The sequence below is a fragment of the Drosophila willistoni genome, chromosome 3R (genome assembly GCF_018902025.1).
Source record: "Drosophila willistoni isolate 14030-0811.24 chromosome 3R, UCI_dwil_1.1, whole genome shotgun sequence".
Taxonomy (NCBI): Eukaryota; Metazoa; Arthropoda; class Insecta; order Diptera; family Drosophilidae; genus Drosophila; species Drosophila willistoni.
In genome coordinates, this window is record NC_061086.1 from 14746886 (window position 1) to 14769309 (window position 22424).

The 22424-nt window shown below is 31.9% G+C and overlaps 2 protein-coding genes across 3 annotated transcripts; one reads left to right on the top strand and one right to left on the bottom strand.

The window, feature by feature from the left end:
- The first annotated feature begins 722 nt into the window (after positions 1-722).
- Positions 723-21557, top strand: LOC6650222. Of its 2 annotated transcripts, none has more exons than XM_023179955.2 (6): positions 723-938; positions 1005-1053; positions 1112-1182; positions 20650-20808; positions 20871-20949; positions 21352-21557. In XM_023179955.2, the coding sequence occupies exons 1-6, from the start codon at positions 876-878 to the stop codon at positions 21375-21377; spliced, it is 447 nt and encodes a 148-aa protein (XP_023035723.1). In that variant the 5' UTR covers positions 723-875; the 3' UTR covers positions 21378-21557. The 2 variants fall into 2 exon arrangements, with proteins under 2 accessions (XP_023035723.1, XP_023035722.1); XM_023179954.2 differs by lacking the exon at positions 21352-21557 and adding an exon at positions 21121-21331.
- Positions 12079-20212, bottom strand: LOC6650221 (CUGBP Elav-like family member 1). The gene is made up of 3 exons (XM_002073950.4): positions 19029-20212; positions 12939-13654; positions 12079-12870 (listed from the first exon to the last, which is right to left on the bottom strand). Exons 1-3 carry the CDS (start codon positions 19764-19766, stop codon positions 12372-12374), a joined length of 1953 nt encoding a protein of 650 aa, XP_002073986.3. The 5' UTR covers positions 19767-20212; the 3' UTR covers positions 12079-12371.
- Positions 21558-22424: the final 867 nt, after the last annotated feature.

The window sequence follows — 22424 nt, forward strand, 5'->3', positions numbered from 1 at the left end:
ATAGTTTCTAAAATTTCTGGTATTAGTAGTAAGGCCATTAACATATTTTTTTATGGGAAACAACCAAAACCTTAAAATTTGACTCCAGATCGATAGTTCTGATCTTGGAGGAACCAAAAAAAGTATGTTCTGCTCCGAGTAAATCAAAGATTTGAATCCTGCCAAAGGACAGCCAAATTGTCCTTAACTTGAACTTGTAAATTTCTTCATTTTGACTTGTAATTTTCTTTCAAATCGAACCAAGTGGCCATAAAAAAAAAGAAAATCATAAAAGCCTGCTCATCTCGACTCTCTACTGGACTATAGAACCAAAGATGGTTCTTGATGATTAGAGTTTTTCGATCCCACTCTCGTTTTGAACCTTCAAAAGGCCCGTGGAATATTTCTCTAAATGAAAACGACAAGCTGATCGTCCTTAAAAATGGCTGAGTTATAAAGAAGACATTCATTTTATTTTGCTACTTTTTCAACATTTTTCTGACCCTTTTATTTTTACTTAGGATATTATAATTCCTTGATTGCAGATCGATTGTCTTTATCCTGGAGTATCGAAATAATACGTCCTGCGGCGAAGTAACCTAAAGAAATTTATTCTTTTGTTGTTTCTATGCTCAAAGATATATGTCCTTAACGATCTCTAAAGATTGACATTAAAAAAGGTGATGGTAAATTAAATCAATGCGTACTAATCAGATTAAAAAATTCTATATATGTATGTACATATATCTAGTCAGTTTTCCGAATGACTTCAACATTATATGTAGTTCAAAAATAAACATCCTGGCTCTGTTTAAAATTTAACACACATTTTGTTGTATTTAAATTTCGGAATATTTTGGAAATTGTAGGCAAAATTAAAGTTTCTCGAACAAACAATGGCATTATCTATACTGGTTGGAGCTTTAAAGACACCTGCGATTCTACAACCCATTAAAAAGGTTTGACTAGCTACAAATTTGAAACATTTTTTCCAATTCTAATAGATCATCTTGACCAATATTTAGACCATATTGACACGTCGTACACCAATTCGTAATGGCTGCATTTTTTGTAGTAAGTTATTGTCGCCTATTAATCGCAATAAGGATTTTAACCAATTATTTATATCTAGGACCGGTTGTCGACTTTCTGGAAAAACCAAGTGTCATATTCTCGAAAGATGCCATTTCTCATCATTGGGGGGTAAGTCTTCAAGTGTTCGTAGTAGCTTTAGTTTCCCTTTCAATAGTTATAAATATTTACAATTCTAATTACTTTGGTTTAGAAATGAGTGAGGTGATTAGAAGCTACAATGTTCAGTTTATCCATGATATATATATAGCCGTAGTATTTAATTTACGTTGCGTGCGCTGAGAGACGTTTCTAAAACTATAGATCAATCAAAAATTTACTGTGTTTTTAGGTGTATATAGAAATAAATTATACATATACATACATAGAGAAGTATGTGTGATAGTATGTGTCTTAAGTCTAGCTACAAAACTAAAGAAATAAATAAATAAAAATTTATTTATACAAATGTAAATGCATAGAAAAAGGAAAAAGAAAAAAGTAAGAGATAGTTCACTTTCAAAAACTACAGTAAAAATATTTTATGTGAAACATTTATTGTGATATATATATATATATACTAAATATATATATATATACATATGTATATATATTATTTATAATTATTACACTGCGACAATTAAGATGATTTCTGGGGGATTCTGTTCTGTTTACACAATACCAACATATTCTATTTATTAATGTTGTTCTAAATGAGTGTGTCTGTGTGTGTGTGTACTAATTACTTTCTAATTATCTATGAATACTTTTATATAATTTGTATATATATATATATATGGGTCAATGTGTATAATATAATTAAGTATAAGAAGCTATAATAAGTTAACCAACTGTTGAACCATTTTTATCAATTATTTCAAATTATTTTCAAAGGTTCATTTGTTTGTTTCATTTGCAACTAACAGTTTTCATTACTGCTGCTTTTGGTTATTTATAATGAAAAGGTAGAGAGAGTATAATTATATATGCAACGGAAAACTACAATAATCATATTTCAATGTTATTATAATACTTTTTTTATATGTATGTATATGCGATATAAGTATATATGTTTATCAATATATGTAATGGGCTGTTGTTCCAACATAACTACACACAAAATTTGTGAACAACTCTATGGATATATATATATATATATATTTGTGTGTGTACATACTATATTTAGTATATATTTAATATAATTAGATTCTCATTTTAACGTTTTTACCAAATACATATAGAGTAATCTATGCATGTTGTATGTGTATTTGTGTGTGAGTGTGTGTGTGTGTGTGTATTAAATTGGTTCATCTTTCAACACATTGCACTTAAAATACTAATGTTAGCTTTTCGTTTTCATTTTCATTTCCATTGCCTTTTCTCTTTGTTTTGTCAAATTCATGCAATCAATTTTTTGTTTTCTTTATCGTCAATATATGTTGTATATATATATAGATATCTGTATATTGCTTAAATGTTCTTTAGTTCCATTTCTCTTTTATACCATATGGTTATATCTTTCGATTCGTAACACACGCAATTAGAGTTAGAGGGTATTGTCCACATAGTTGTTGTTATATATTTGTTATATAATTCATTCAGTTGGAAAATACATAATTGTAATCTGCAATGTTGTTTGAACCAAGCGTAAAATATATATAGCAGCTGATGTCTATAATCAAAAAATATATAAAATTCGTAAAATCAAGGCAAACTAGAAAAAAATAATTGTATTTTTGGACTATATCTATATGTTACAATAGAAAAAAAGGAGAGAGAGATGACAAAATGAAAGAGGAAATAATACTAAATCAGGTTCTATATAGATTGTTAAGATGTGCTACCAAAATTATTAAATTAACCCTTTGTGGTGTTGTTGTTGGGCTTTTACTTGTTACCGAATGTGTGTTTAATTGGGTTTATAGGATTATACATTATAAATATATTCTATATACCAGAGAATGTGAGATTTTACTCTTATTAATACCAAAAGTACAATACATTTTACAAAGTCTAAAATGACGGTGGTTTCTAGGTCAGCTATGAACTATGTATTTACATATATATATACATATATATATATATATATATATATGTATTATGTACTTAATTCTTTATTTATACTAAATGTTTAATTTCATCTGCCGACTGTGTGTGTGAATTTCTGTGTGTTTGTGTGTGTCTGTGTGAAAACTGATATTCAAACAAATATAAATTATAATTTTAGGTATTTTGGCGTGCATTACTATTATTTACTTTATAATTACTGTTTGCTGGAATTCTAATTAATTAATTTTTACAATTTGAAATTGAAATCAAATGCCATTTTTTTTATTTTTGCAAATTCATTTTCATTTTGCTTTTCACATTTCACTTTTTATTTAATTCAATTCAAAAATGTTCTGCCAAGAGTTAACCTCGATCGAAAAGTTAGCCAAGTTTCACAAATTCTTGTATTTGTTGGGATCAAGGGTAGGTAGAGGGGGAGTATTATATATTTGTGTAGGGGGGTCGTCTTAGCTAAAAGAGTATATCAGGATTACATAACTCTCTTTTCATTTCTTTTCTCTTGTATATATAGAAAGAGTTGTTGTTGTTGTTGTATATATATTGTGTATAAGCTTGTTCTAAACATCGCTACAAGTATAGAGCGAAAAGTATATATGTATATATATATGTAGAGAGAGCCAGCGACTGTTACAATTACAATTACAGAGAGAGAGGGGAGTGTCATTTGTTGTGTATATATCTTCTATATAAGTTCTTGTTACAATGCTAAATAAATAATAACCATTTCTTCATACATACACACGTTTCTTGTGTATATATATGTGTGTGTTGGCTGACAAATTTTACAATAAATATAAATATATGTATATATATAGATGTATCCAATATATATACGAATACGAGCCATTATATATAATATATACTCTCCAAAAAAAGTAACTAAAAGGCAAAACAATATATCGTCTAATAAATAAGGAATCAATTCAACTGGTTTTATACGATTTTTGGTTTGCTTATGGCCTAATAAATATATATATATATACGTGAAAACTTATTTCTAAAAACTTGTCAATCTGTTTTTTTTTCTTTTTTGTTTTTGTTTTATGTTTCTTACATTTACTTTTCGTTTTCTCTCAATATAATGCACTTGCTTATCATTAAGATAGTTTTTTTTTTTTTGCTTATCATTAAGATAGTTTTTTTTTTTTTGAGAAACTAATTTACAACATTAAGTAGGTTTTTCTTTTTTTTATCGTTAAACCTTTTGTTTTTAGCCAAAGATAGTAGAGAGGGGGAGAAGTAAAAGGACAAAACTATGTAGAAACATTTTCAACACAACTAAAACAAAAAAAATAAAAACTTTCTAACAATTATTTCAAACATTATGTATGTGTGTGTGTGTTCTCTTTATTAAAAAGAGATTTTGAAAATTCCTCGTTGCAAAAATTGTACTTGTTAATTGGGGGATTCACATGTCATTTAAATGTCTTTCTAACAACAATTTGTTAATTCAACTCTTTTACTTTTATAACTCACTCTATGAGCGCAAATAAATTAAAAAAGGTAAACCAAAGACTTAAGGAAAATTATACACCTTTTAAAGAATTTTCATCATGTCAATTAGTTGCTGGAAGACGACGAGTCTAAGTTATGTTTTTTTTTGTATGTTTGAAAAGTCATTGTGTAGACTTTCCTTGTATCCTTTTTATATATCCTTGCAGTTGAATATACATTTTTGTCTAGATAGTAGTAGAAAGAAGAAAATGAAGTCTCAAATTCATAATCCTTTTTTTTATCGGCTTCAATTCAACTTCAAAAATAAACAGTTTTCACTTGAACTCTTAAAATTTTGATACCACTGGGATGTGAAATGCAAAAAAGAAAAGTTTCCTTCTGAAGTTTTCGAAATTTTTTTGTTTTGTAAAATAAAAAAAGAACTCTTGAAAAGATTTACCAAAAGATCTATTTTTAACAATAAATTCTATGGGCATCTTTAGGATTTTAAATTTTACATCCCTCAATGAATTGACTGCAAGACTTTCTGTTGCCTACATCTAGGCGCTCCAATTACTGCAAGGCTATAGAAAAATTTGGCTAGCCAAAGTTAATTGTCAGTTGTTTAGCTCTGCTGCTGTTTAATTTACTCACCTCTTACAGTGTCAGGGTTTCATTTTCAATTATTTGTTTACAATTCTTTTTGAAATTTTCCTTTAATGCATAAAAATTGAACTTGCTGTTTGAATTCGTTCGATTCTTTTTTTTTTGTGTTATGATAAGTGTGTAATACATACATTTATAGCTCACAATCAGTATAATTGATATGTTACGAGAGCTATTTTATTTGAAAGACGAAAACATGTGTGTGTTTCTCCATTTAATTTTCATCATGATGCGTATATAGTTTTCATATATATATATTAATATTTCTTAACACTTAAATTAGTTTTTTAGCTTTTTATTTTATATGTGACATTTGTTTTTTGTCTTTGATTCTTGTTAAGCATTTGCTTTGCTTCTTGTTGTTGGTTGTCTTGGAAATGATTGGAAATTAGCACCTCCCAAAAAATGACTTTTGTTTTGTTTAATGCAATACCAATGCTCAATAAATAATTAGCTGCTTTGCTCCTTCATCATGGTAAAGGAGAGAAAGAGATAGAAGAAAGACTTATTGTTTAAGGCTTAATAATTAATTTTGCAAATATTTGTTAAATTAGATCTTTAACTATTTTGTGTGTAGCATATTTTCATTCTTTTTTTGTTTTTTCTTTTGTATTTTCCCATGAAAATAATTGCTTTTAGTTTGCTTGTTTTTATTGTGTACGTTTATCGTTTTTTTAGTAGCTTTCTCTTTTGTTTTGTTTTCCCTTTTTTTACTGTTTATATATGTATATATATATATAGTAGTACTTACTGATTAAATTGTTTAAATTGTAATTGTTAGAGTTACGTGTGTGTGTGTGTGTGTGTCTCGTGTGAGTTTCTTTGTGACCTATGCACATCAATTGACTAGCTTTTGCTGAGAGTAGTAGTGTCTGTGTGTGTGTGTGTGTGGGTGTCTGTTACTGTGGTATGTTCCTTTTTTTTAATAACAAAAATAGAAATTTCATAAAAATATAAATAAAAAACTAAATTATAAGCAAGAAGCCAACAAAAAAGAATGTCTAGTTATAAGGGTAGATTAGATGGAAAAAACCTCTATCATTTGATAGGGTTAAGCCTTTTCTTTGAATCGATTTCTATCCAAGTACATTTCCACACTTTGAATTTTCATTTTAAACTTTTTGTCACAGCTTGTTTAATAAAGTGAGTTTAGACAGTTTGGCAGAATAGAGAAGTGCCGTTGCCGAACCTACACGAACATTTACAGTGTATGTGAGACGGCAGCGCTGCGGCAGAGCTAGGCCCTTGTCTGGGGAATGGGTTGTGTGGACCACGGGTTTAAACAGTTTAGATTATTTTTTTGATATGGGAGAGTTTTAGCTTCAAATGTAAAATCAACGAACATTTGGGACATTCTTTTAATAGGAGACCTCTGACTGAGTCTATTTTGAGCTCATGTGTTGATTAGCGAATCAAAATTTTAAAATTGGATAAAAAGAATGACTGACATGTTTTTGAAATATGATTTATACAAGGACTATTGTCTTGATTTTTTTTAAACAATTGACTTTCAAAGAAGGTGTAGCTAGGAAACGGTTTTCTGCCAACCTAAAAGTCATTTATGATGAGATAACTAGCTCATTTATGACTATTTTTATTTAATCAGAAAGAGTATTCGAAAAAGATTCGTATATTTTATAAACTGCTGGAACATACAGTAGCCAGCTTAAATTTTTGCATGGTGTTCATGTCCTACGGAATCGAATATCTTATTTGCTCTGAAAAGAAGCCATCAGCAGGACATTCAATTGTTCAAGGGACACTGGTATATAGAAAGAACTGAAAAAAGACAAATAAGACATTGTCTGCAACATTTGTGTCTTTAGATTTGTCAGGAGTTGTCTCTATCGATATCCTAATCTGATCACAGTGGAGCACCATTATCATGAGAAGATAATGGAATGTCGGGAATTCGTCAACTCTCTATCGAGATTCCAATCTTATCACCATTCACATGAGAAGAGTTTCTGAAGGATATTTTTAGCAGTTTAAATGTATCTTTAGTCACACTCTAAACGCCTCTCTTTAATTTTTTTTACTCCATTTGAAGCAAGCTGTAACAAAGTTTTGTTTTATCATAATTTATTTTTGATTTTTTTTAAATTAATTATTGGTAATTTTTGTTTTGAATTTTGCTAAAATTTTTCATTAATTTTGTTTTTGGGTTGTAGGGTTGGTCCTCATTAGTATATCTGATTATTATTTGTTTTTTTATCAACTCTATAAATATCAATTTGAAAAAATCGTTGTCTTTGCTTTTAGTTGCTCTTTTTGTTTTGGCAAGTTATTTATGAAATTTTCATGTTTTTTTATTTTTTATTTAAACTTCAAAGTGATATGCGTTTTTTGTTTTTGGTTTTTTTTTATTACTCACAACAACAGTTTTGTTTTTAGTTTTTTTTTGACTATAAATCTATGAAATGTTTCGTTTGTTTTTGATCCAAAAAAGAACTACACTTAAGTAAGAATTTTGCCACATTTTTGTTTGGAGATATAGGTATATATATATATATATATTTATTCATCTAAGTTGTATGGTATGTATGTATATATAAGTAGGTTTTACTAATTGAATATATCACGGTCTTGCTAAATACATATATATATATTTATATGTGTATATATAGCTGTATTCTGTATGTATGTAAATATCTATAAAGAACATTATGATCATTATCATCGTCATCATCATTATTATTCATAGTTAAAATGTTGTTGTTTTTGCTGTTGTTGCTCTCTTTTAACTAACTCCTCGATATTTATTCTCAGTTTAGTTGTTGTTGTTGTTAGGTAATTTGGTTTACGAATACTGACACTTTTGAATGCTTTTTGAAACACAGTTGATCTTATTGTCATATGATGTAATGTATATGTATGTAGTTATGTATGTATGTATATGTATTAGTATGTTAAAGGTATGTATGCCATAATAGAGGAAGGGAAAGAGTGTATAAATTCTCTATACTTGTGAAGATGATATGAATTTTATGTTTGTATATATATTTTGCCATTGAAACTGCATTGTTGTATATATATATATATCTATATATATATAATAGGTATATAGTTAAGGGTTTGTTTTTTAAAAAACTGTTTTGTTTTGGTTTTTTTTACTCAATTGACTACGAAAAAACATGTCTCATCATGCTTTCTATATATAAGTTTATATATATATTTTGTTATGTAGATAGTAGTTGTAGTAGTAGTAGTATTACAAATACATACATCATAAGTATGTATAGCTAAATATATATATATTTGATGTGGTGTTTATGTATATGTAAAACCTACGAAAAATAAAATGAAACTCACGATTTTACAGTATATGTAGCTATATCTATATATAATAGCCAGTTATCCAATTGGGATCTTTCATTATATATAGACGAGATACATACACAATTGTATCATGGATATAAAATCAAGTTTTGGTGTTATCTATGGTATGAAACGACTCTACGACGTAGAAAACAAGACCAATGGACAAAATTACAAATGTAAGTATGTATATATATGTATATATGTAGTCCGATATATACATATATATATATATATATATAGATATGGAAGAGCGCTGTACAAATTCTTTAAACTATATATGTATAAGTATATATGTATATATATATATCTATATATGAAAAAAAAATGAGCAAGCTTCTACTTGAGTTTACTTCGATTCTGCATTTTTTTTTGATTTGGATTGTTTTCAAAACATTTCATGATATAGTTTTACTGTTATTTTATCTGCTTGTTGCTGTTGTTGATTCTGTTGATCGAATTGACAAACAAAATTTTTGCAATTTTCAACTGCTACCAAAGTACAAAAACTAATTTAATAAATATCACTTTGAATAGAATATTTTTTAAAAGCAGAGAGAACAAACAATTTAATTAGTGTAATTTTTTTTTTGATCGACTTCTTGCTTTTCAAAAATAAATTCATAACGGAAATGCATATTAAAATATGTATGTAATTTAATATAAATATAAATAATTTATTAATAAAATTCAATTTACAAAGTGGGTAAGGTATATTATATATAATATGTATTTTGTTTGTGTGTAAATTATGTTGGCATAAAAAAAAAGTGTTCTTTGGCAGGTCCAAAAAAGTGAAGGGCGGGGAGGGGGTGATAGAAAAAACTTAAAGTATAAATAATTCTGAGATCTTTTAACAATCTGATAGAGCATCCAAAGGAGGGGAAGAGAGATTCGTTTTATCTCGGGAAGGGAATCAAATTAATTATTATTAAAGAAAAAATGGCACCATAACTTTGTTTGTTTTTGTTTTTTTCTATTTTATTTTGTGTGTTTTTTTTGTTTGTTTTGGAATGTGTGTTATACTTAAGAATAAAACAATAAATAAATTAAATTAGTGTTCATTATAATATAAGTTTGTAAGTACAAAGAATTGAGAAAGTCAAAAGCATTTTTGATTATTACGAGTGTGTGAGGAATATTCAGCCCAGCAAAAGAAAAGTTGAAATTTTCTAAATGATCTTTGGTATATTATGTTTTAGTTTCGTTTTGCTTGTTTCTAGATGTGTGTGTTGGTGTGTGTAATAGAGATATAGAGAGAAATATTTAATATATTATATAAGTGGAAGAAATTTTTATACTCACCTCCAGGCAAAAAATACAAAGTACAAACAGTTTCAAATATAAAATCAACTAATCAAATGCAAATCAAAGAGCAAGGCTACATTTTTCAGAAATTATTCGCTTTATGAATCTACTTATATAATGATATTTGGGACTTTTATCCCTTATATCTTATATATATTTGTTGGAATTGAAATGTAAATAAAAATTTGTCTGCTTAATAACACGCTTTCATAATTCATTTTCAAATTTTAAAGAGATTAGCAAATAGAAACCGTTTTATGTTTGAAAAAGATTCGAAAAGAAGAACAAAGATCAATATTGTGTGAGTCTATTCTTTGATTTTTTAAATAATACTTTAAACTAGATAAAGTAACTCTTCTTATTTAACAATATTTCAATCCAGTATTAAAAATATAAATTTCAAGTTCAGTTTATGCAAAGTCTAAAATAATATTTGACAAAAATTTAGCTTCACCCTTTGATTTGGTATGTTGTGGATAAGACAGAGAGAAAAGGATATAGAATGGGTACAAAAATCAAACAAAATACTGTAAATACATACGTGAGAGTGTGTGTGTGTGGGTATAGGATTTGGTTTGGTGTTTGTGTGTGTGTGTGAAATACGAGAATCGAATAGAATAAAAACTATATACAAATAAATAAACACAATATGATTTTTTTTTTGCTTGTTTCATTAGCAATTATTTTTTTTTGTTTGGTTTTTATTAAACACAAAATATTACTTCAAATTATATAATATATATATATATATATATACATATATATATATAAGTATGTATGTATGGGGTTTTTATGTATATAAACTAATATATTTACATACGAGCAAAGTATTACTTTCAAAAATAAATGATGGAGAACTAAAAATTTCAATTTAAACTTCATGCAAAGGTCGAAGTATATATATACATATATATACTCTATATATGTATAGGCAAATGCTACAAATCAATATTACATACTTAATTAAAACTAAAGGGTATTTTTTTTTTTTGCTCTGCTTTGTGTGTTTTTTTTTAACGACTACTGAATAATAATTATAATAGTTATTGCTAAATAATGTTATGCAAAAATGAGAAAATTATAAAAAAATTTCAATTTATATAGATACGAAAATAAAATAGATTCAGATTCAAAGATAGTTAATGGCCAAGTTGTTTGGGTTTGTTGAGGATGACGTTTTTGAGGGGGATTATAGATTAGAGTTCAAAAGGGTTAGGAATTTCATTTTAACTTTCAAATGAATTTTTGAGCATTTTATTCTTTGAAATTTTCAGTTTTACTTATGTACTAAAAAAAAATAGTGTAACTAACTAACAAAAAGTAACTAAGCATAAATGTGTATGTGTGATATAAATGAGAAGAAATCAAGTTAATGGTAAAAAAGAACACACAACACAATACAAAAGGAAATGGTAAAAATTCAAGAAAGTTTTCATTTTTATTAAGTACAAATATATATATATAGAGAGAGCGAGAGACAGATGTTATATATGTATAGAGAGAGGAGAGAGAGAGAGAGACAAGAAAGAGGGTAAGAAAGAGGTGTAGTTTGAAGTTAGTTAAGCAAAAGTTGTGTGTGTTTTGGTGTGTGTGTGTAAAAGAAAGCACATTTTTGTGCTTCTTTCTCTGTCTAAATGTTTTTCTATGCTGGGATGAATTAAATTCGAGCTCGATAATTACAAAAAAAAATTAAGTTTTTTTTTTAACTAATAAATGTTAATTAACAAAAACAAAAATTTAACACGTTGTGTCAGTTGTTGTTTCAGTTTTTGAGCAAAAATATGTTATTTTCTTTTACTTTTTTCTTTTCTTCTTCTCTCATTTAATACTTCAAAGGGCGCTCCTTAAGCTTTTCTTTCTACCTTTTTCTGAGTTCCTTTTCAATTTTTGTTGAGTTGTTGTTTTCGTTTTTCAATTATATAGTTGAGCTCCTTATTTGGTTTTTTTTTAAGAGTTTTAAGAATTTTTATAAATACGATTTTTGTTTGTTTGTCGATAATTTTTAATTTTAAGCACTAAAAATTATATAAACTGCTATATTTAAACGCAATCACAATCGGTGGTTTTTCTTTTTTTTTATGTGTTTTTTTCTTCTTTTCTATTCTCTCAATTATCAATGTTTATAATCTTCCCCCTGGTTTTTTTTTGTTAGTTTTTGGTTTAGATTTTTTTTAATCCTTTTTTTTTGCTTATATTGCTTATCTTTTTTGCAGTTAGTTGTTGTTGTTGTTTTTATATAGTGTTATTATTATAATTATTGTTATTATTATTATTATTGAACGCCTATAATACTTATAATGCTTTTCTGTGGTTTTCCTCAAAACTCAAAAAGAAAATTATGTAACTTCTCTGAGTATATGTGTGTGTGTTTGTGTGAGAAAGTGTTTGTGTGTGGGTGTTTGTGTGTGTGTAATTATAGTTCATTGAAATTACCAACAAATATTTGATTCTGTCTTAAGGGCAAGAGTAGGAGGTGGAAGTGGGGATGTGGGGGGATGTTGATGTGTGGGATAGCTAGCAGCGCCTTAGACATACATCCCCATGCCGTACATGGTACTCCAATCGACACCCTGGAAACTGGACATATCCACATTGGCCAATGCATAATTTGAGTAAGCGGCCGCTGCAGCTGGATTGCCGGCTGCGGCAGCAGCAGCAGCGGCGGCTGCATTCAGGGGATTTCCCGCAACGAGAGCTGCCTGCTGGGCAGCCGCCAAATGCTGTTGATGGGCGGCGGCGGCATGGGCACCGTTAGCTCCGTTGGCCGCATTCGCTGCCAGGGCGGCTGCCGCTGCTGCCGAATGAGCCTGGGAGGCGGTATTGGCGGCAGCCACCACATGTGACGGATGTTGCTGCTGATGCTGGGCCACCACATGGGCATTGGCATTGGCGGCGGCGGCGGCCGAGTGATGTTGCTGCTGCTGGTGCTGATGGGCAGCGGCGGCCGCATTCTGAGCCTGATGGGCCTGCATTAGAGCGGCATTGGCAGTGGCAGCGCTGGCGGGGATGCTGTAGGGGGCATATCTAACGAACAGAAACACACAAATAGGACAAATTGTCTTTGTAGCCAAATTGGGTCGTATCGAACTTACCTGACACTGTGAAGCGCCGTCTGTGGATATGTGGTTAATAGCTTGCCAAATCCTCCTGGATTGGCGGCAGCCATTGAGGCAGCAGCTGCTGCATTTTGTACTTGAAATGGATTCTGTGATATCAATGCCGCCTGTTGGGCAGCTGCTGCTGCAGCAGCCGGCGACTGTAGCAATTGGGTTGGTGTCTGAAGCATGGCCAGGGGATTCATGGTGGTGACACCGGTGGGACCGCGTGTTCCAATCAATTGGCCAGGTGCTGTCGGCAACTGGACACCCAGTGTCCCGAGCATAATGCGTTTCTGTAGCAACTGGGCAGCCGGGGTGACGGCCTCCTTGGGCTGGGCCTTTTTGCATTCGACCTTCTTGTTCTTGATGGTATGGAAATGGATTTCACACACACGATCCACGACATCTTCATTCTCGAAGGTAACGAATCCGAAACCACGATGACGTTTCGTTTGCTGATCCATCAGCATAACCGTCTCTTCGACGGGTCCGAATTGACTGAAATAGGCCTTAACCTCGTCGGCCGATGTGTCCTGCGAGACGCCGCCAACAAAGATCTTTTTGGTCTTGTTGGCCTGACGTGGTCGATTCTTTGGAGTGGCATGCTTTGGGTCGATCTTCTTGCCATCCAGTGTGTGAATGGGCACCTTTAGCACCTTGTCAACGGTGCAGGGTTCTTGGAATGTGATGAAACCAAAGCCGCGACTGCGCTGCAGTTCCAAAGAGTAGAATCGAAAGGGAAAAGTAAAAGTTAGCATTTTAATGTTCAAAAATCGGCAACAAAAACATTAAGTGTTTAAGGCAAATATATAGATATAGATATATAGAGAGAGAAACTGGGTTAGAGGCGGTCTAAAATGCAATCAAATTTGATTTAATAACTAAGTTAATAATTTGTAACTTTCCTACGAGAAACGTTAGCAAAAGTTGACAAAATTATATATTAAGTATAGTAAGTATAGAGTTAAGTAATATATATATATATATAATGATTGATGTGTAACACAGATACAGTTTGTACTTTATATATGTATATATATAAGTATATATATATATATATAATCCATGTACTTGGTGTAATATTAATCGATATGCTTGTAGGCGTGACCTTATTACGCTTTTCTTTTTTTAATGTTTTCTTTTACTTCTTTTTTTTTTTCGTTGTTTCGAAGTGGCAAAACAAAACAAAATAAAGGACCAACAAACAAACACAAAAATAACTAATGATTTATATTCAACTAAAAACTAAAATCTCTTTACTAAATACTTTTTGCCGCTAAGGAAAACATAAATCCATCAATTCGAAAATCCCGACTATTATATTAAGAGCCTAAAATATTTACACAACATTTTGCTTGTACTTCTGCGATAAAAAATTTTTAACTCAAATATACAAATATTATTATATGGATATTGCAGTATATATATATATATATATATATTATATTCATTTATATATATATATTTATAAATACACTTTCAATACAGCAGTTAAGTTATACGGATATATTGTAAAAATTCGAGTTTCGATATACATACATATTAACTAGATTTTTTCTTTCAGTTATAGTTTACATATTAACATAATTACTATACGTATATATGTGTGTGTGTGTGGTGTGTGTGTGTATATATTTATGTACTTATATATTATTTCATAATATTTTCTTTTATTTTTACAAATGAGCTTCGAATGCGTTTTCTCCTTGTGCTTTTGTTAACGGGAATCATTTGGCGACTTTTTAAAATTTACTAAATTACGGCTAAAAGTCAGTTTTAATTGACCTTTTATTAATTTTTTCAGTGCTAATCGATCGATATACAGTGTTGGAAGAAATAATAGATATTTGAGGGCAACTTAAACTGAAATTCTTTATGAAGGCTTTAATTTTAAGGGATGAGAAGCGTTTTCAACCAACAATATTATTTTTTTTTCTATCTTTTACAACAGAATAATGGACTTTTGCATAATTTTTAGATCGAACATCGAAAGTGCTTTTAAAAAACATCAAGAATTCTATAATATATAACTTTAAAATTGTATCTGTTTTAATTTTTTCCTTATGAATAGAATAATATCAATTTAAAAAGAATTGAAAAAATCTAATCTAAAATATATTTAACAGAATTTTTAAAAATGTGTACCGATTTTTAACTCCGTCAAACCTTTAAAAACAATTGAAAAATTCGAATCTAATCTAATCTAATTTGTTCAAAATTATACCTATTTTTAGCTCCGTTAAACCTTTTAAAGTAACCCATCCAGCATTTTAAAGATGGTTTTATCAGAAATCATCTGTAGGAGTTTTTTTTTTTGCATTCAATATGTTTATTTTCATAATTCATTAAAAGAAGCCTCACAAATAACATTTCCATATTCTCTAAATCGATAATAACCTTCCATGAATAAAACTATAACTTTAAAAGTTCTAAAATTCAAAACTAATTAAAAGAAGGGGTCATAAGCATCTGATTTAGAGATACCTTGTCTAGGGTACCAATTCCTTTCGACAGTAACGGAGTTTATGATTGAAAAATGAGTTAAAGAATATTTCAATCAGAAGAAACATTTTAAATAGATTTGTCGCAAATCATCAGAAAGCAAAAATGTTCCAAACTTGGCTTCAATTGACAGTTTATTCAAAATTGAGAAAGCAGTTAGTTCGAATATTCAAGGATTTTAAACTTTAAACAATATTAGGAGAAAATATATTCCTAGTATTGCTCTCGAAACAGAATCGGAAGGGTCTGTAAACATATTATTAGCATATATTTTTTTGAAATATCAATACTCAATAATCAAATACTTTTTCGCTCACAATATACTAATCTCTAATTAACTACTGCTACTGAATACTACTTTTTGTTGTATCTAGTGAAATTCCTTATTATCGCCAAATGTCCCATTAACATAAGCATATTAAGAAGGAGTATGTATGATCAGTTTTTGGCTTAAGATTAAATTTAAATACGTAGTACAGATATATAGAGAGATATATATATGATACAATCTTCAATCACTTAAGTCTAGGACATAGTTTTTGCTGGTTGTTCCAGAGATGACTGAACACACTATATAATAATAGAGATAGCATCAGTATTATCGGGGAGTTTCTGAGAAACAAACGAATAAACTAATTAAACGGGGGGAGGGGTGGTGTGTATATCATGGAGTGGGGGGATAAAAGGGAGGATTAAGAAAACCTAGAATTCTGTTTGCTAGTTAAACATGATATCCTAAGGTTTCAAAAAAGAATTTCTATAATTTCTCGTTTCTTTTTTTTTTTGTGGTTAAGCATTTTTAACTCTAGTTTAAACTTATTGAAATTGTCTATTTTTTAATATATTTAAGAAAAAATAAACACATTTCTTTTTGTTTCTTTAAACCTTTGCCAATTAAAAATTAAAAAAATATAACACAAAATATTAACTACAAAACGATAAAGTTAATTTTTTTTTTTTTTGTTTTTTTTTTGCCAAAAATAAATTTAAAAGCCAACAACAAATAAAAATCAAATTGTGTGCTATTAATAATATTTTGTTTTAAATTCAAATTTAAAACTATAGAACTATAGATATTCATTTTGTTTTTTGTTTTTTAAACTTACTACTAGAAAAGTGGGGGAGGAGAACAGAGAAGGGGGGAGGGTTGGTGTTGGTTGTTGACCAGGTTCAAACACATTTGTCTAACTAGAGTCGAATTCGTTAAAAGGATGTTTTGTTTTTTCTTTGCTCAACAGAGAAATTTATTAAGAGAATGCATGGATCGATCTTTGTTGTATTTTTTTTTAGTTTTCAACATTGTTCTTTGATTCTTTTGATGGGTGAAAAAACGCTAAAGGATTTCAAGTACACAATACGAGTACAAGTACGAGTACATTTAATTAAAATACGATTACAATTATATATATAATATATATGTATAAATATATATGATATAATAAGTATATTATTGCTCAGAGTTACACGAGAAATACAAGTTACACGATGCGTCAGAAGTGACATTACACTAAACTTTTCTTGGTATGTAGTTTTTGTTTTTGGTTTATACAAAAGTAGTTAAGTATTTTTGGCGTTGAATGAAATATACCTAAAACCAGAGATTCTGTCCAGAGTGTTGTACACGGTTTATCGCCTCGGGATTACCTGCTCATCTCATCTCGTAAAGGAAGTCCATTGGATTGCTGATTTGCTGCCGTCATATTTTATTTTGGATTATAATTAGGTTGTCTTTGTTTTTATTTTTGCTTGATTTGGTCTTAGTAGAAGTTCTCATATTGCATTTGTTCTTGTAATTTGAACTCTACAGACATACGTAATATATAATAAGATAATGGTCTAGCTATTGCTTATAAACTAGTTTCAATCAAAGGAGATAATAACCTTAATTCGTTCACACAAGGAACTAGATGATATATATATGTATGTATGTGTATTGTATATGTGTGCCAAGTTGTTGTACCCAGACAGACAGTTGGCAAACCAGTTTTCATTCTCTCTTCTTTAGTTTCTTTCTGTTATATTTTTCTTTTTTTCTTTTGTTTGTATCAAATACATATAGATATACATTCTTAAGAGGGGGGAAAAACAAAAGGTGTGTGCTGTATGTGTGTGTGTGTAGAAAGGGAGAGAGAGACAGATGGAAAAGGACATTTCTTACTTGCATTTGTTGGTAAGGACACACAACCCCGTTAGTCAAGCGGCACAACAGTGATCAGTCGCCTTTTATTTGCTTGGCGAATAATTCCCTCAACTTCAACTCACTTTGTAATTGCGCAATTGCTAAGCAGCAGCAGCAGCAGGCCAACATTGGCGGCGAAGATAAACTACCCTGAGGCAAACAAAAACCGAAACAGGAACCACCAAGGGCCAACCTTTTGTCCTGTGCCACACAATAACAGGAACAGCTGCTATTTCAGTTCGTGGTCCTGCAGGACTCTTGCTCTACAAGCGGCAGCTGCTATTTTATTACTACTAAAATGCAGAGAGCGCGCGCGCGTTCAACTACAACTGTAAGAACAAGGAAACTGTTGGATTTTTTTGGGGGGAAAGAAGCAGTTTCAAGGCCTAAAAGGGGGGAAAGCAATAAGATGGAGGACGTCTCCACATGTCCATTTAATAGGCGGACAAATTGCATTAATGCATTACGAAATGCAATTTCCGGTGAATTTTCAGATAAATTTGTTGCAACTCGAGCAAGTCATTTGAAAAGAGAATGCTTATTTCGGTTAAATTGTTGTTTGGCATATTGAAAATAAATTCAAAATTCTATTTAATTTTGGAGAAAAATCCCGTAAAAATAATTAACTGGCGTTCCTAGAATTCAAATTTATTTGATGACTTCATTGCTTTTGGCTATAGTATTGTTTAACAAACATTTCTGGAAAAGTTATTCAGTTATTTCATCTGATTCATGACAATTTCGCTGGATTTTAAGCATATATTCCCATATTCTTCATTAAAGGTGATAACTTTCTTGCATTGAGCTTAGGGAAATTCTCCTGCGGGGCTAATTATAAAGTGAATAGTATTTCTCTTTAGCTTTTAAGTAGCATTACCATATAATTGCGCTTCAATTAAAAATAGTTATATTTGGAATATTAAGACCCTTGAGAAAGATTCTCCAGTAGTGGCTTATCAGACTGTTGAAACCTGCTTAATTGCCCTGCCTTTTGTTTGGCACGTAGCGTAAAACTGTAATTCTAAACCTCTCCCTCGCTATCTCTCATGGACTGAGGAGAGAGGATGACGATGAAAAAGTAAATACTAAAAGGGAAATTGCAAAAATATTTAGCACATATAAGAGAGAGAGGGAGAGGGACAGCGTAATCTGCCTTTATGCCATTGCTGCAGCTGCTGTTCCAAACGATTTGAGGGCTAAGCTGGAATTCGGTTTAGCTGTAAAAACTTCATGCGAAAATCAAATGCAAGTAAACAGGTCGCAAAAGAGTGTATAGGAGAAGGAGAAGGAAAGGGAAGGGGATGCGTATGATGGATGTGTCTATGTGTGTGTGTTTATTTGTTAAATGCAAATATATGTGAAACTAAAAATAGAAATAGCAAAATAGACTACAATCTGCTTACCTGAGTGACGGGATCCTTCATGATGAGGACATCGGTGACAGTGCCAAACATATTAAAGTATTCCTTGAGCTTCTCCGATGATGTCTGCCAGCTGAGACCGCCGACAAAGAGTTTGCCGGGAGCGGGATCTGATCCACTGCCGCCGCTATTGCTGGGCGTCGAGCGACCCGATGAGCTGCTCTTGATGCTTATATTGGCCGCTGGTCCAACTCCGCCAACACCATTCTGTCCAGCTGCAGCAGCTGCTGCTGCTGCGGCAGCGGCATTCACATTCTCCACCTTTAGGAGAGCCAAGGCAGCCTGCTGGGCTACTGTCTGCTGCTGTTGTGGAGGACTCTGTGTGACCTGCTGATTGAGATCTTGTCCAGGTGAGGTCACCGATTGCTGCTGTTGTTGTGGCTGTGAAACAGCCGAGCCTTGTGTTTGCTGTTGGGATTGTTGCTGCTGTTGCTGCACTGCAGCAGCACTTTTCAATACCGCCGCTGTGGTCAGAGTTCCATTGATGGCAGCCACATTGCTATTGGCTATGGAGGCGACCAGCGCATTGTGTAAATCGCGATTGTCCATTAAACCGGCCGCAGCGGCGGCGGCAGCAGCGGCAGCTGCATTATCAATGGGATTGCTGTGGGCATAAAAGAAATTATCAGCTGTAAGTAAATCCTCGCGAGGCTGTGGAGGCGGCGGTGGCTGCTGCTGGTGATGATGCAGCATGGTGGCGCCTTCCTTAAGCGCGTGCATTTCTTGCTTGATCTGAATTTTGAAGGCCGTTTCGCGACTGACGAAGACGAAGACGAAAACACGGCAAAGTTAACACGTATTAGAGAGAAGTGCTGTGCTGATGACTTGCTACTTTTGTTTGTTTGTTTCTTGTGTCTATATCTCTAAGCGAATGAGCGTTGGTTTGGCTACGACCTTAGGGTTCGCGTTCTTGATATTAGTTGCCAAGGAGTTTTTATGTATTTCAATTCAACAATCACATAAATTAATGCAAATATGTAATCTTCTTCTTCTTCGGTATTTTCTATTTCACAAAAAATCACATATACACAAATAGAAAATGTTCTCTCAACACGACAAGAATATGTTTATTTCTGCCTGAATTTGTTTTTTTTTTCTACCAAAATGTCTTTCACTCCGTTGCGACTGCGCAGCTCGAATGATTGTTGAACTCTGAATGCCACGCAGGATGTTTCCCTTACAAAGAAGGGTCTAAAATTTCACATACGAATCAACGTGCGCAGAGGAATTCGATAACCACCACACACTCACACACACATACTCACACATACACACAGAGGAAAAGAATATGCAGAAAGAAAAAGAGACAGAGAGAGAGCGTAAAGGCGACACAGCTGTCATTTGTTGGTTTTTCTTTCCTTTTACTGAGTTTGTTTTTGGTAAACGAAACGAAAAAAAAGAGGGTTGTCAGGTAGATTGACAGGATATTGCTGGGCTCTAGTGTTGGCTAATGTCTGCGTGTGTGCGTGTGTGTCAGGTGTTGGAAGTGCCTTGAAAAGTCTCGAAATATTTGATGATATTCTTTTGCTTGATGTCTTTAATAGGAAGAAAAGGGTGGTTGAGGTTGAGATTGATTCATGTCCTTTATATGTTCTTTTTGCAGGCATTGCCCATGATAATCATTTGCGGAATTGGATTCACATTGGAAGTTCTCGCTTGGATACGAATAGCAGCAACTAGGGATGACGTTTGGTACACCAAAGGTGCAGCTAATTGCGAAGTTGTTGAGACCCGTAAGGGGTATCCCCCACCAATTCGTAAGGTAAATATACATGACCAATTTCTAAACTCAATTTGTCATTTCCCTCTTTCTCTTTCAATCAGTTCAAAGTATACAATCAGAAATATGAGACTCCAGCGGGTCTGCTTGAAGCCCTGCAAGGTGATACGCTAGGTCCCTCATGTAAGTTTTTATGTAATATGTCAAAAAATACAAATTCAGCGCTTCCTTGGTAATTTTGATATTTCCTCCAACACTCTCTTATGATTATTTCTCTGGAGGCGTTGAAAATTTTCATATTATGAATACAAATTATCAGAAAAATGTGTAATTGAAAATTTTCTATGCTTCCAGACAACGCCGGGAAACCAAGCTCGTCCAGGCCAAATGCATCTGACATAGCCGTTCATACCGCAGTAACGGCTGGAGCCGTTGGCCTGGCTATGGTAATGCTTTAGCCGGCGCGCACAACGAGAGAAATAAATTTATGTGTTTTGTGAGGAAATGTCAAAATTGAATGCAAAAGTCTCCATAAAAATAAATCTTTAGCTTCAGTAACCCCCAACTCATTTGTCCTTAATACAGCCAAGGATCAAAATAAAAAGAAGTAAATGATGCTCAGATCAAACCAAATGCGGGCAGGCGCTGTTAGCCAGAAGAAGCTACCCACATTGAAGGATCAAATTGAACGGAAGATGCAAATACGAGAGAACTTAAGAAATTGATATATTTTACACATTTCTAGAATAATAAATTCCAGTTTAACAGCCAGGAAGAAAGTGGACAACCAGCTTAGTTGGTTTTTTTCTGACGGGTAATTTGATTCCAATTTAGGGGGAAGCCACAAGAATGTGAAACAGGAAGGAAATGAAACCATCACATTGGAGTGAGGTGTTGGTAACAAGTGAATTTAACTATGTAGTCTTATATAGAAAGTGGGTCAAAGTGTGCAGGATATATAGAAAATAAAGAAATGGAGAAGCTTGAAGAAGGACGTCTATAATAAAGTTTTGGAAACTAAAGTTTTACTTTCTAAGCATTGAAATATATTTGATAATGAAAAACTAGGCCTCACACATGTCATATAAACAGTGTATTAAGTGGAGCCACTGTGTTTGATTGTGGCGCCAACAGTTTAACGAGAACGAAACTCGAATTTGAAATGTAGAAAGCGCCACTGTGAACTTTTTTTGCAGTTTGACTTCAAATTTGAATAACTTGTTATATTCAAACGAAGTCTTGTCGTCTGTAAAGTCCAAAAGGGGTTCCTTCTGTTCCTTCTAAGCGCGTACAAAGGACTCTACATAATTTAAAAAAAATTTCCAATGCGTCTGCGCTTTGAGCGTCATTCAAGGGGTAGAAAATATCCCACGAAAACATTTCGTTTGCTTGGGACCAAATTTCAAGTAGTTCTTTTTCTTTTTTCCCCATGGAATATCTGTATGTGTATATGTATATACACATATATATGTATATATATAGATATAGATATATCTAGATATGTGTGTTATCAAAAACAAATCGAGCTGACGATGTTGATGTTAACGTCGACGTCGACGCTTACCTAGCTAAGGGAGTAGGAGTAGTTGATAAAAGGTGGGGTGGGGGGAGTCGTAGAGAAGGGAAGGGAAGGCGAAAGGCAACAAATGCGTTATGTG